The sequence below is a fragment of the Amphiura filiformis genome, unplaced genomic scaffold (assembly GCF_039555335.1).
Source record: "Amphiura filiformis unplaced genomic scaffold, Afil_fr2py scaffold_21, whole genome shotgun sequence".
In the NCBI taxonomy this organism is placed as follows: Eukaryota; Metazoa; Echinodermata; class Ophiuroidea; order Amphilepidida; family Amphiuridae; genus Amphiura; species Amphiura filiformis.
The window spans coordinates 2,845,133-2,858,310 of NW_027305485.1; the positions used below are offsets into that span (position 1 = coordinate 2,845,133).

A 13,178-nucleotide genomic window follows, 5' to 3' on the forward strand; every position below is an offset into this window, starting at 1 on the left:
GTCTTCGGGTGACAGAGCACGTGTTCGTAAAAAATATGGGGTCTTTGGGTGACAGCGACGCTGAAAAAGGGGGTCTTAACAGCCCTACATACGCGTCACCTCCGAAGTTGGAGTGCCCCCGGGGGTTTCTTTCTGAATTGCATTAATGAGTTGACTTGACGAATATCTTTCGAAATAACGTAACATAATAGTACTATACCTTTGTATTGGAAAGAGCTTTTACCATAATTTGTATTGTACTTTGGAACATACAGATGATCATTTGCACTACCTCTAACAAAATGCACGGTAACAAAATGCACGGTACTAACTGGACGAAACAAATCATTGAGGTAGGGAGTGCAATTTCGTTTTTAACTTTGAACATTATTCCGGGAACATTATACATCCAGTTGAGTAAATTATACGGTCTCTTATATTCATGAAGTACGTAACATGTCGCTATGAGTTCTGTATGGTACACTTAGTATCATTCGCATTGCTGTGTTTTGGATTATGTAGGCCCTGATCAATTCGGGCATGGAAACAGTGGGGAAAACAACGTTCAAAAGTCACGTTCTCTTTAATAAAACTCAAAAATTTCAGGTTTAGGTGGAAACATATTTTCTAGAAATTCACAGAAAATTGCACGACGATCGGTATTTGTGAGCACAACAGAAGCACTTTTTACTATCGTTATGGAATATTTAAACCCAGTCAAATTCCAACACATGATGTAAATGATATCCGGGAGTTGTGCTACACTTATTAACCGGGTCTGGTTACATCCCAGGGGTTACGTTTATAACATAGTGTTGTCTTTCTGATATTTTGTGAGTTATTACAAAGATTTCTATGAATAATTTATCCAAAATACACATATCTTATTGAAAGTGAAAGACACCAAGGAGTGTTTTTATCTCCCGTTTTCACCCCCAATTAATTACACAACACTGATATACTTTTCATGCCATGTATTTCACCTATCATATGGGAAGGTTTCTATACAAAAACGATTCTCTTATAAACCATCATGCGCAGTTTCCACCTCGATACACCTAAGCACACATTTTCGTCCAAGAGCTTCCAAGCAGTGAATGTCTCCACCAGTCTTTGATTACACTACACTGTTGAGTGCATAGCAATGCAAGAGCTGTGGAGCTTCTATCTGAAAAATGAGCCTCATTGATTGGTTTTTATCAATTCCGTTTATTGTTTATTGTATTTTTGACGAAACTTCAAGTGTTCCCTTCATCCAATCAGAATTTCTTTTATATCAAACGAAAGCTAACACTTCCCCCACTTTTCGTCACAAGGTCAACAGATAACGCAATTCAATGTTATAGCAAGGCGAATGTGGACAATCTGTTGAAACTACCTATCCAGGCATATTTTTGACAAAATGTAGGTTTTAAAAGTCAAAACCTCAAGTGTTCCTTACAATATTTGTCAAATTTTATGTCAATTTAATGAAAAAAGCACACTTATATTGTCCATATACTAGCGTCACTAGAATGAGCAATGGCCAATTCTCTTTAAATTGCAAATCTTGTGCAAAAAGTTACTATTTTCGCCTGTTTTGTCATACGGTTGTAAATTCGCCCACTCGGCTATTTTAAAAAAGAGCGCTTACAATTTCTCAAAATGAAATGAAACCTGTACAAAGTAATGTGAGCGTCATTTGCTGAAACGAGGGGTGTATTATGTTGCAAAGGATACTGGGAAGGGTAAACTTCTCTGGGTTTTGAGTTGAAAAATAGGGCCAATACCAAGATTAATATTGCTGCTTCTTGATAAACATGGGGAATAGTGCCCTTAATTACTGCATACCAAATATTGTCTGAACCCTTTTGAATAGCTGTACAGGATTGAGTGATGGGGAGTTTTTGTGCAAGCGAGCGAAGCAGGTTTTTAAACTACCATGAATTTTCATGGATTTTGCTTTTTAAATCGACCACCGTTCGGGGATAAATCTTACAAGATATTTCACCGATGCAGTGCGACAACGCGCACCGCATCGCAAAGCAACGCATCGCAAATGCGGTGGTAGTATGAACGAACCTTAAGTCGGGACAGAATTTTGGAAGAGACCAGATTTTAAAATGCAGGAAAAATGCAGTATACCCGAGTGCCGAAAAACCCGACATGTCTAAGGACGGTTGAATCCAATGCACATCGAAAATTTGAGGATTTGAGGTGGTGGGTCTTTAGGAGCTGACGGGGTACCGATACCGGCGTACCGATAAAAGGGGTCTTTTGGTGCTGCGAACAAGTAAAATGGGGACTTTTCAGTGGAGCTGGAACAGTCCAAATCAAGGGTCTTTCTTGGCTTTCTGGTTGAAAATCGCCTGAAAAATCTTTCAGAGCTGAAATAATCAAAATTAAGGGTCTTTCGGAGCTCTATTTTGGTCAACTTGAAAATAGGGGGTCTTTCGGAGCTGCAAAATCCAAAAAGGGGGGTCTTTCCGGGGGAGCATACCCGTATGGTCATTTGAGTTGAGTGCCCCCCGGGTATATAATTACCCCAAAACTATTCATTTAGTACTCACCCCGGGTACTACTCACCAGTGCTCATCCCGGTGTGCTCATAGAGGAATATTCCGGGGGAATATTTCCATTCCTAGTGGGCAGGAATCTTGTTTACTCTAGACTCTGGTTTGGTGTTTCTAGATGTTAGCTTATCCAGCCAGCAACACTCATTAATCATATACCAGGGCAGACATTAACGTGTTCTCTGATAGGACTTATGAATAATCATGATGAACTTCTGTTTGAAATATAAAAAAAAAAACATCCAACCATTTTATTTAAATACACTAAGCCAAAAAAGAAACTTATAATTTTTCACAAGGTCATATCTTAAAATCCTGTCTATCAAAATTAACCAAAATTACACACAGGATTGCCTCAATACTCTACTCTAAACACATGTCACTAACTATGCAGTTGTCCAACTGACATAACAGCAAAATGCACTGACATGCAACACCTTCCTGGACCACATTCACAGCGCAACATATTTCTTTGGCTGGGTTCCAATTATTCGCCTGTGAATGTGATCCCGGAAGCTGTTCCGTGTCAGTGTATTTTACTGTTGTGACAGTTGGACAACTGCTTGGTTACTGACATGTGTTTAGAATAGAGTATTGAAGTAATCCTGTGTGTAATTTTTGTTCATGTACAGGCGAAAAATTGGAACCCAGCCAAAGAAATCTGTTGCGCTGTGAATGTGGTCCAGGAAGGTGTTGCATGTCAGTGTATTTTGCTGTTGTGTCAGTTGGACAACTGTTTGGTTACTGACCAGTGTTTAGAGTAGAGTATTGAAATATGTGTATAAAATTTCTTTGCTGCTTGTTTCACCTATTCCATCTGTTTGAAAGGCAGTATTGATCATAGACTGCTCGTTTGTCTGGGGTATTGGTCACCTACCCCTTCCAAATTAAGAAATATGATTTAGGTTAAATAGCGCCATCTATAGTTTGCATTTAGTTAATAATGAAGCCAATTCTATATACATCAAACAACCGTGGAAATCCTGGAGACGTGAAAGTGGCGTCATCAGTTTATATGATATGCCTTTAGTTTCCAAAGAATCCATTCATCTCGGATGCGAACGTTGCCGTATCATCAGCAAGGGTCACTCTTTAATTTCTACATAGGGTAATTCTAACTCGCTTTTCATCTAACTCATCCACTTGTACAAGGAGAAATGTGATGCTCATAGCACTAGGTGCAGACATAGTTATTGGAGGAGACTGCAAAATAAGTTGTATGCATGGGTAAAAATGGACTCTATAGGTGCCTCCCTAGTGGACTACAGGGAGTGTCGCTGACTCATGTCTTGGACAAATCTTGATGTTACAGCTTGTCACAGACAAGCTGTTCCAGTTTGGTATTATGCGAATGAAGAAAGACTTCTTGTAGGCCTAAGTGTCCCGAGATCCTTGGATGGGCGGATACCGGAGATGGTGGGTTGATCCCAATAGGTGGGTGAAAATTCTTCATCTCTATCATTGATGGAAATAGGATGGAAATAGGATAGGATGGAAATAAACCCGCACGACTCAAAAACACACTTTCAACACGTTTCACTTTCCTACTACCATTTTTTTTATGTCGAGCATATCTAGGCATTTACAGCTGAAATCTAGGAGATAACAATAACGATGACAAAACTTCGGCCAGGCACAAGTGACCTGCTGAAGGGGGTCGCCGTAGATAGCTGGTCGCGGTATTTTTACAGGACATGCATTTCATACATTAAACCTACCCCTTCACGTTTACGCCCCCCCCCTTTCAATTGAAATTCTTTGTGCCACTTACACCATTACAGCTACCTCTTTTTAAAAAACGTTCAAGCTGTATAACCAGCTAGGTTTACATATTGCTGTTTTAAAAATCGACACCTTTTTCACGTTTTCAACTCGTTTTCTCCTAACTTATTCATCCAAAGCAAGGGATGTATAACCCCCCAGCAAACACAAAAACGTTTTAAAAACTTAAGTTATATTTTGGCTTTTGGTTTCGGTAAAAACGTTTTAATAACATTAAAATGTCGGGTTATATAAAGGTCATGAAAACGTTTTAAAACGTTTGGTATGAAAACACACTACAACAATATTTTTAAAATGTTTTCCAAATGTTATTGTAAACTATTTTTGCAAACATTTTTTCCAAATGTTCTTAAAATGTATTTTTCAAAACGTTTTAATAACATTTAAATGTCGGGTTATATAAAGGTCATGAAAACGTTTTTAAAACGTTATTGCAAATATTTTGGGCAAACATTTTTCGCAAAATATTTTGTCAACTCCCAAAATAACATTCTGTTTAGAATGTTTTGTATCAAGTTTTCAAAAATGTTTTTGGAAGGTTATAACAACGTTTTTATACCCTTTATATAACCCGACATTTAAACGTTTTTTATAAAACATTTTGTGTTTGCTGAGCAGTTGATTATCAAGAAATGTTTTTTAATGTTATGAAAACGTTTTATACCCTTAATATACCCTTTATATAACCCGACATTTAAACGTTTTCTAACAACCTTTTATAACCTTTTGCAAATGATGTCGAAAACGTTTTGTGTTTGCTGGGCCATTTTATAAATTACATAACATTGGCCATTTATAAAGGACTCGGGACTCGGACATCAGGGATTGATTGGTATAGCTACTCGGACTTGGTCTCGGACACCTGGGACTCGGCATGCTCGGTAGATCGACTTGACAGTTCAGAGAGTATAGACGAATCCAACGAGCTAAGTCATGGTCAGGATTTGGTCGGACATCTTTGGGTAGCCGCTAGCACCAACCTGGTGTTTTGAGCGTCTAATTGTGCAAATAAAAGCCGCCTAACACTTAGAGAAGATGCAAGGACGAGGAGGGTTAATAGAATAATAGCTAATAATATACACAATGGAGATAATTCCGCAGGTAATCCCGTCGCATCTATTCATACATAGTCCTTTTGTTCGCAAGTACATCAATGCATAGATACCGCGTGTAGTTAATCCGATTATTATGTCACTTCAACAGCGAATAGACCATGTAGAAGCTTGTAAACTTTAATCATTCTTTTGTCTAACTGTGTTTTCGCGGAAGGTGTAAAGCGGGGGATGGAATGCAGTTTAAAATTTCCGCCAAGGCCGAATCATTTCACATTTTGGGTGCATTGTAGCCGACGGCTACCCAACTAAAGGCTGCTAGTCAGGTGTAGGAATGCGTGGATTTGGATTCCTCTATACTATAGGGAAGCAGAAAAGTAGGGAGGGGGTCGCAGTGGCAGATTCTGCGCAACGCAGGTAGGTGTCTCACTTTTGCACTATGCATACCCAATTGAAGCCATTAGGTGGATAATTTGGCAGATTGTGTACAATTGTAGTTTGAAAAGCCTACAATTGGTGAAATGAAGGCCCTTTAATACCCCAAAACAAAGTTCAATGTGTATCATTTTATAAATTATTTTTTACAGTGTTGTTGTTATCATCAAGGAAGTACATTATAGTGAAAGAGTAGGGCTATACTATATTAATTTACTCATAAGTCGACACATATATAGGACGGAAATAAACCCGCACGACTCAAAAACACACTTTCAACACGTTTCACTTCAAATTCCTTCTACCATTTCAAACATTAAAACTACCCTCTTCACGTGTACGTTCCCCGTTCAATTGAAATTCTTTTTGCCACTTACGTCATTATTACTTCTTTTAAAAAAAACCGTTCAAGCTGGGTTTACATATTGCCTTTTTAAAAATCGACACTTTTTTCAAGTTTTAACTCGTTTTCTCCGAACTTATTCATCCAAGCAATGGACGTATAACACATTTGATTAATAACCTACACTTTCCTTTTTCAAAACCAACATTTCTTCAATTTTTAACACTTTTGCTCTTTTAAAATACCTTCATACTCTAGGCTCTATGGGGGAGTTCGTGGCCATCTCTATTGTACTCAGTCAACTATGATTTTATTGTTGTACAAGTCAATGGCTTTCAGAAAAACTTGGGTGATTGAACTGAATTTGCGTAACTTTTTCTATAGAGGGCGTTTTTGAAAATGGCCGCCAAAATTATTGACCTACCTTGACCTAAGGCGTCGGCACGGATGCTGATGCACTCTGCCTTGCCATCTGATCCATGGTGAATCCATGCCATACCACTCGGTCTTTGGCCATTCTTCCTGCTGCTGCTATGGAGGTGATATTTTTAGCCAAGCAGTCTGTTTTGATAGTGTCCATCCATCTTTTGGGAGGTCTTCCACGTGGTCTTTTTCCATGTACATTGCCCTCTATCACAATTTTGGGGTATCTGTCATTTCGCATTCGCTGAATGTGACCAAAGAAGCGGATCCTTTTTTTTTGATTTTTATCAATGATTGTGTTGTTCAGTCCAAGTGTGTCCCGTATTATGGTGTTGCGTATTCTGTCCAGTCGTGATACGCCCATGATCTTTCTCAAGCACATCATTTCAAAGACTAGAAGTCGATTTTCGTCTTCTTTCTTGATGGTCCAGGTTTCGGCTCCATACATTAGGATAGATAGTACTAGGACTCTGTATAGTTCAATTTTGGTGGCCTGTTGAATGTCCTTTGCATTCCATATGCTATGAAGTCTTTGGACTGCTCCTAGAGCTTTTCCTATTCTGTGTTTGATGTCTTCTCTGCTTGTGCCCTTCTGAGATATGGTGCCTCCTAGGTACACAAACTCATCCACGTGCTTGAGCAGATTGCCATTAATGTTGATGTTAAGGTTGACTTTTTGGCTGCTGATAACCTGTACTTCGGTTTTACCAATATTGATCTTCAGTCCGAGGTTCGAGCTGCTACGAAAGACGTTGTCCACTGCAGTCTGCAGGTGACTAGCAGAGTCAGCTAGCAGCACAATGTCATCGGCGAAGCGGAGGTTTGAGATCATATGTCCCTGGATCAATATTCCTATGTCGGTGTCATGGGTTGCGTACAGCATAACAAGTTCAAGAAGTATGTTGAAGAGTTGTGGGGATATCACACCCCCGTGCCGCACTCCCACTGTTGTGTGAAACCACTCAGTCAGGTCGCCATTCACACGCACAGCACTGTTTGATATACTGTATAGTGCTTTGAGGAGCCTGATGATCTTACTTGGGAAGCCGAAGAATCCCATTGCTTTCCACAGCCCATCCTGCCATATGGTGTCGAAGGCCTTTTCAAAGTCAATGTAGCAGCAATACAGGTTCTTGCCTTTCTCAAGGAATTTCTCTGCGATTTGACGTAAGGTGAAAAGTTGGTCGACTGTTGATCTTCCAGGTCGAAAGCCAGCTTGGGATTCTGAGATGACCTCCTCTGCTTTTTTCATGATTCTACGTTGTAGAATGGTGGTGAACACTTTCCCTGCATGGCTCAGTAGGCTGATGCCCCTGTAGTTTGCACAGTCTAGCTTGTCTCTTTTCTTGAATATGGGTGTTATTACGGCCTTTCCCCAGTCCTCTGGGAAGACTTCATTCTTCCATATTTTGTTGCACAGCCGGTGCAGGATTTTGACACCTGCTTCACCCGATGCCTTAAGCTCTTCAGCTGTCACGTTGTCATATCCAGGTGCTTTGCCATCAGATAGCTTTTTATGGCACTTGTAATCTCATCCTTCAGAATGTCTGGCTCCTCTTCTGTGCTTGGCATTTGTGGGATGCTGTTTACTATCTCTTCATTAATAGGGTTTTGGTTGTTGTAAAGTTGTTCATAATTTTCTCTCCATCGGTTTTTCACATCTTGAAGTTCAGTTAGTATCTTTCCTTCTTTGTTCTTTACAGTCTGCATTTTGGTGGTTGGTTTGTTAGTGATTTTCTTTATTGTAGAATACACCTCTTTTGACTTGGCAGCCTGGTGTGCATTCTCTACATTTCTGCATAGGTCTTTCAGCCAAATGTCTTTGCAGCCTTTGGTTTTCCGTTTGATTTCCCTAGTGAGGTAGTTGTACCTTGTCTTTTTGCTAGGATCTATCAGTTTCTCCTGCTTGACCTTTGAACGTTCTTCACTTAAACTGATGACCTCCTCGCTTATCCAGGGTTTAGGCTTTTGAGCCTTTTTGTTTCCCAGTATCTTCTTTGATGTGTTGCTGAATGCTGTTTTTATTGCTTCCCATGAGTCATTGATGTCAGTGTCTTCATCGTCAAGCAATGGGGCAAAGCTACCCCCAATTTCGACCTCATATCTCTCTCTTGTAGCTTGAGTCTTGAGTTTGAAGACATCATATCGCTTGGGATATTTTGGTTTAGGTTTAGTCTTGAATTTCAGTTGGATGTTTGCTAGTACAAGTTGGTGGTCGGATCCCACGTCGGCACTTGGAACGCTCCTTGAGTTTGTAATGCATCCTTTCCATTTGCTGCTGATCATAATAAAGTCAATTTTATTATGAGTTCTTTGATCAGGGGATTCCCATGTCCATTGTCTGCTGGCTTTGTTTTGTTTGAACATAGTGTTGGTGAGGCACAGATTGTTTGTGGCGCAGAAAGTTAACAGCTTTTCACCTCTGGCGTTTATGTTCCCATATCCATAGTTCCCCATTACATTTGCCCATTCTGAGTTGTTGTCTCCTACTTTGGCATTGAGGTCCCCATTACCATTAGAATGTCTTTTTGGGCGTTTTGTTTATTTCATGTTGTAGTTGGTCGTAGAATTCGTCCACGCTGTTTTCAGTATCTGCAGTATTGGGTGCATATACTTGGATGATGGTGATTGCTCCTGTCTTAGTTTGAAATCTTGCAGACATTATTCTTGCTGAGATGGGGTTGTAGCCTAGGAGGGCATTTTGTGCCTGTTTGTTGAGAATCAGAGCGACTCCTGCTCTGTGGATGGTATCATTTCCTGCGCAAAGGATTTTATAGCCTTCCATGGTTAATTCGCCAGAGTCTGTCCAATGCGTCTCAGCAATTCCCAGTATTTCCCATTTAAAGTTTTTCATTTGATTAAGTAGTATTTCCAGGTTCCCTGGTTGATACAGTGTTCTAACATTCCAGGTCCCGATTCCAATACTTGTTTTTGTAGTTAGTAGTGCCACTCTTTCCTTTGGTGTATCAGCAACAACCCGTCTAATTGGGAGTCGGCTTGGTGTTGGTCCCGCGCTGGGAGAACCATCAAACCTTCCGATTGGCTTTAGGGCTGCAGCGTCATGGTGCTCTGTCCTTTGTAGGCCCATTAGAAGAAGTGGCCGGTTAGTAGTTTCAGGGGCTTTACCCCTGGTGCTGTTTTGGTTCTTCATCATGAATCAGTTCCACTCATATGTAAGCTAGGCGGGTGAGTAATCCTCTCCTAGCCACCCTGGTCTGTCCGCCACCAACTGAACAAGTCAGTTGGCTCACAACACCCGCCACTTGAAGGTAGACCAGGACGTTTACCCGTTATCTCACAAGTCGGTCGTCCCCTCACACTACATGCTACACTACTGTCTAAACTATCTACATGCTACATGCAAAGATGCTACCAGGGACGGTCTCCTCCTTGTATGGTCCATCATAACAAGTATGATAAGAGACTACAGGCTTTTAGGGGGCTTATTACTTTTGACAATATCTCAGTTTCTGGAGTGCGTAGAGACACGATTTTTGTGTCTATACTTATGTTTTTACTACCATCGAATCCAATAAGACCAGTTGTTTAGTCACTGGCACCTCCTTTGAGGCAGCCATCTTGAATTTCAAAATGGCCGCCAAAATTAACATTGTTTTTTATAACTTAGTTATTTATCAGCAAAGATTCATAGTTTTGGTGGCTAGTGTCCAATGGGAGCGTTAAGAGTATCTTATTCATCTACATGATTTTGTCCATGCTTAAAATGCATTTTATATGGTATAATACTATATTCAAATCAGACCTAAGCTCACATGACTCGACTATTAACCTGACAGTTTCGTCTGGTCAACAGAGTTTCTCAGGAGCCTCCAAAACTGTCATTATTAGGCATTAGGAAGTAAAACTTTAGGTTGTGATTGAAAGAAAACCGTACCAATTTACCATTTGATTTGTAAGGAACTTGATTATCTTCAATAATACTTTTTTATAGCCCGGAATAATAGTTCATATAATTATATTGTCTATCAGGTCAGTTGTGGAGATTTCTACAGCTATCTGTCTTCTGACACTTCTGACAGAATACACTGCATTTTACCATTGATGCATGACAAGGACAAGTTACACGAGCACATTTGCCGCAATGACACACCACACTCCAACATGGCTCCAATGATCTCCATGTTGCCGAAGGAAGAAGGTTTCCATTCTCATGTAGAAACCCATAGTCTAGTGGATCTAGACCCGCTGTTTGGGCATTGAGTTGCCTATCCAGAACATGCATGGTGGCATACCGTATATGCATTGAAGAATGCACGGTAAAGGTGAGTTTCCAAACCTTTAGGTGTTGGTGACAGACTCTGGTGTGAAGCTGACTTTGAGAAGTTAAACTGATGTGCCCTGAGTTGCAGAAAATTACTGGACTTGTTTCCAACATCTATGACTTGCACCAAGTATTGTTCTGCCTGCTGGATAGAAGAAGGACCTAGTGGAGTTGTTGCTTTCTTTGTGCCAATTTTACTGGTGATGTCACATCCTGTGAGGCTATGTAGCGCAGGAAGCACTGTGCACATCTGAGGGCTCAATCTTGCATACAGAATATGGAGAGGGACAAAACGGATAGTGTTGCCTCTCCCTGCTCTTACCCACAGTTCCTGAACAACCTCGTGAAGAAAGGTAGCCATATAAAACAGCTGGGCAACTGTCACATTGGTATCGTTGGATATCACAACGCATGTTTTGTGACCAGCTCGGACACAATCTAGGACATACATGCATGGGTATACGGAGATCTGCCTCTTCAACTTGAGACTGCATGTTATATTCTGTTCCATTATGGATCTTTATGCACTTCCATTTGTCACTGTCAATGCATAGCTGGCTAAGAACAGTTGGCTCTTTATGCATTTCCATGGACCTATCACGCAAGAATGCATACACTAGTGTTTCCAGCAGCAGTTTATATTGAAGTTTTTACTTGAATTTTGACTTACTAAGTCAAATTACGGTGCTCTTCCAAAAACAACACTTGTTGATGTTTTCCACACTTAACACTAAAGAGAAATATGGCCGCCCGTCTCTTATAATATTTCTCATTTTCAATACAATTACAGCGGCTCTTTCAAAAACAAGTTTTCAACACTTTTCCCTTATTATCTTCACAAATTACGACGGCTCTTCAAAAACGACACTTTCTGAAGAGTTCAACATTATTTTTTCTCTTACAGCTTAACAAATTACATTACATTGGCCATTTCAAAAACGTGGACATTAAGTACTCAGGACTCGGACATCAGGGATTGATTGGTATAGGGACTCGGACTTGGTCTCGGACATCAGGGACTCGGCATGCTCGGTGGATCGACTCGACAGTTCAGATAGTAAAGAAGTGATGTAAACATGGTAAAGGAGTATACTATACAATGCTATAGGGAAGCAGAAGCGTCAATCCATTCCGAAAAGTAGCCGGGGCCACAGTGGCAGATTTAGAACATGAATGCAGAGTGCAGACCAAATTGAAGCCATTTGGTGGATCATTTGGCAGATTATGTACAATTGTAGTTTGAACAGCCTACAATTGATATGAAGGCCCTTTAATACCCCAAAACAAAGTTCAATGTGTATCATTTTACAAATTAATTTTGACAATCTGTGCTTTGTTATTAAGGAAGTACATTATAGTAAAGGAGTAGGGCTATACTATATTAATTTACTCATATAAGTCGAGACATATGTAGGACGGAAATAAACCCGCACGACTCAAAAACACACTTTTAACACGTTTCACTTCAAATTCCTACTACCATTTCCCATATACACCTACCCCTTCACGTTGACGTCCCCCTTTCAATTGCAATTCTTTTTGCCACTTACACCATGCCATTACAGATACCTCTTTTTAAAAAACGTTCAACCAGCTAGGTTTACATCACAGTGGGTTTACACATTGCCTTTTTAAAAACCGACACCTTTTTCAAGTTTTTAACTCGTTTTCTCCAAACTTATTCATCCAAGCAATGGATGTATAACCCATTTGATTAACAATCTACACTCTCCTTTTTCAAAACCAATATTTCTTTAATTTTCAACACTTTGTGATGTTTTCCACACTTCCATTAAATATAAATCTGGTCGCTTCTTTTATAACATTTCTTATTTTCAACACTTCACAAATTACGGTGGCTCTTTCAAAAACGACACGTTTTGAAGTTTTCAATTTTTTATTACCTCCCAAATTATATTGACTCTTTCTAAAACATAAAAGTTTTCAACACTTTTTCTTTCACTACTTCCCAAATTACATTGGCTCTGTCAAAATCGACACTTTTTAAGTTTTCAACACTTCTTTTAAAATCAACTATTTTTGAAGATTGTAACTAATACCTTTTCCTCTTTCTTCACAAATTACAACGGATCTTTCAAAAACGTCATCTTTTGAAGTTTTCAACACTTTTTCTCTATCTTCACAAATTACGGCGGCTCTTCAAAAACGACACTTTTTGAAAATTCAACATTTTTTCTCTTATAACCTTACCAAATTACATTGGCTATTTCACATACGTGGACATTAAGTACTCAGGACTCTGACATCAGGGATTGATTGGTATAGGGACTCGGACTTGGTCTCGGACACCAGGGACTCGGCATGCTCGT

The 13,178-nt window shown here is 39.8% G+C and overlaps 2 protein-coding genes across 2 annotated transcripts; both read right to left on the minus strand.

Annotated features, from left to right (window-relative positions):
• Positions 1–8,039: 8,039 nt before the first annotated feature.
• Positions 8,040–9,023, minus strand: LOC140143426 (uncharacterized). Its single transcript, XM_072165280.1, has one exon. It carries the CDS (start codon positions 9,021–9,023, stop codon positions 8,040–8,042), a length of 984 nt encoding a protein of 327 aa, XP_072021381.1.
• A 58-nt stretch (positions 9,024–9,081) lies between these two features.
• On the minus strand, positions 9,082–9,717 carry LOC140143427 (craniofacial development protein 2-like). Its single transcript, XM_072165281.1, has one exon. The coding sequence runs from the start codon at positions 9,715–9,717 to the stop codon at positions 9,082–9,084; it is 636 nt and encodes a 211-aa protein (XP_072021382.1).
• Between the last annotated feature and the right edge of the window lie 3,461 nt (positions 9,718–13,178).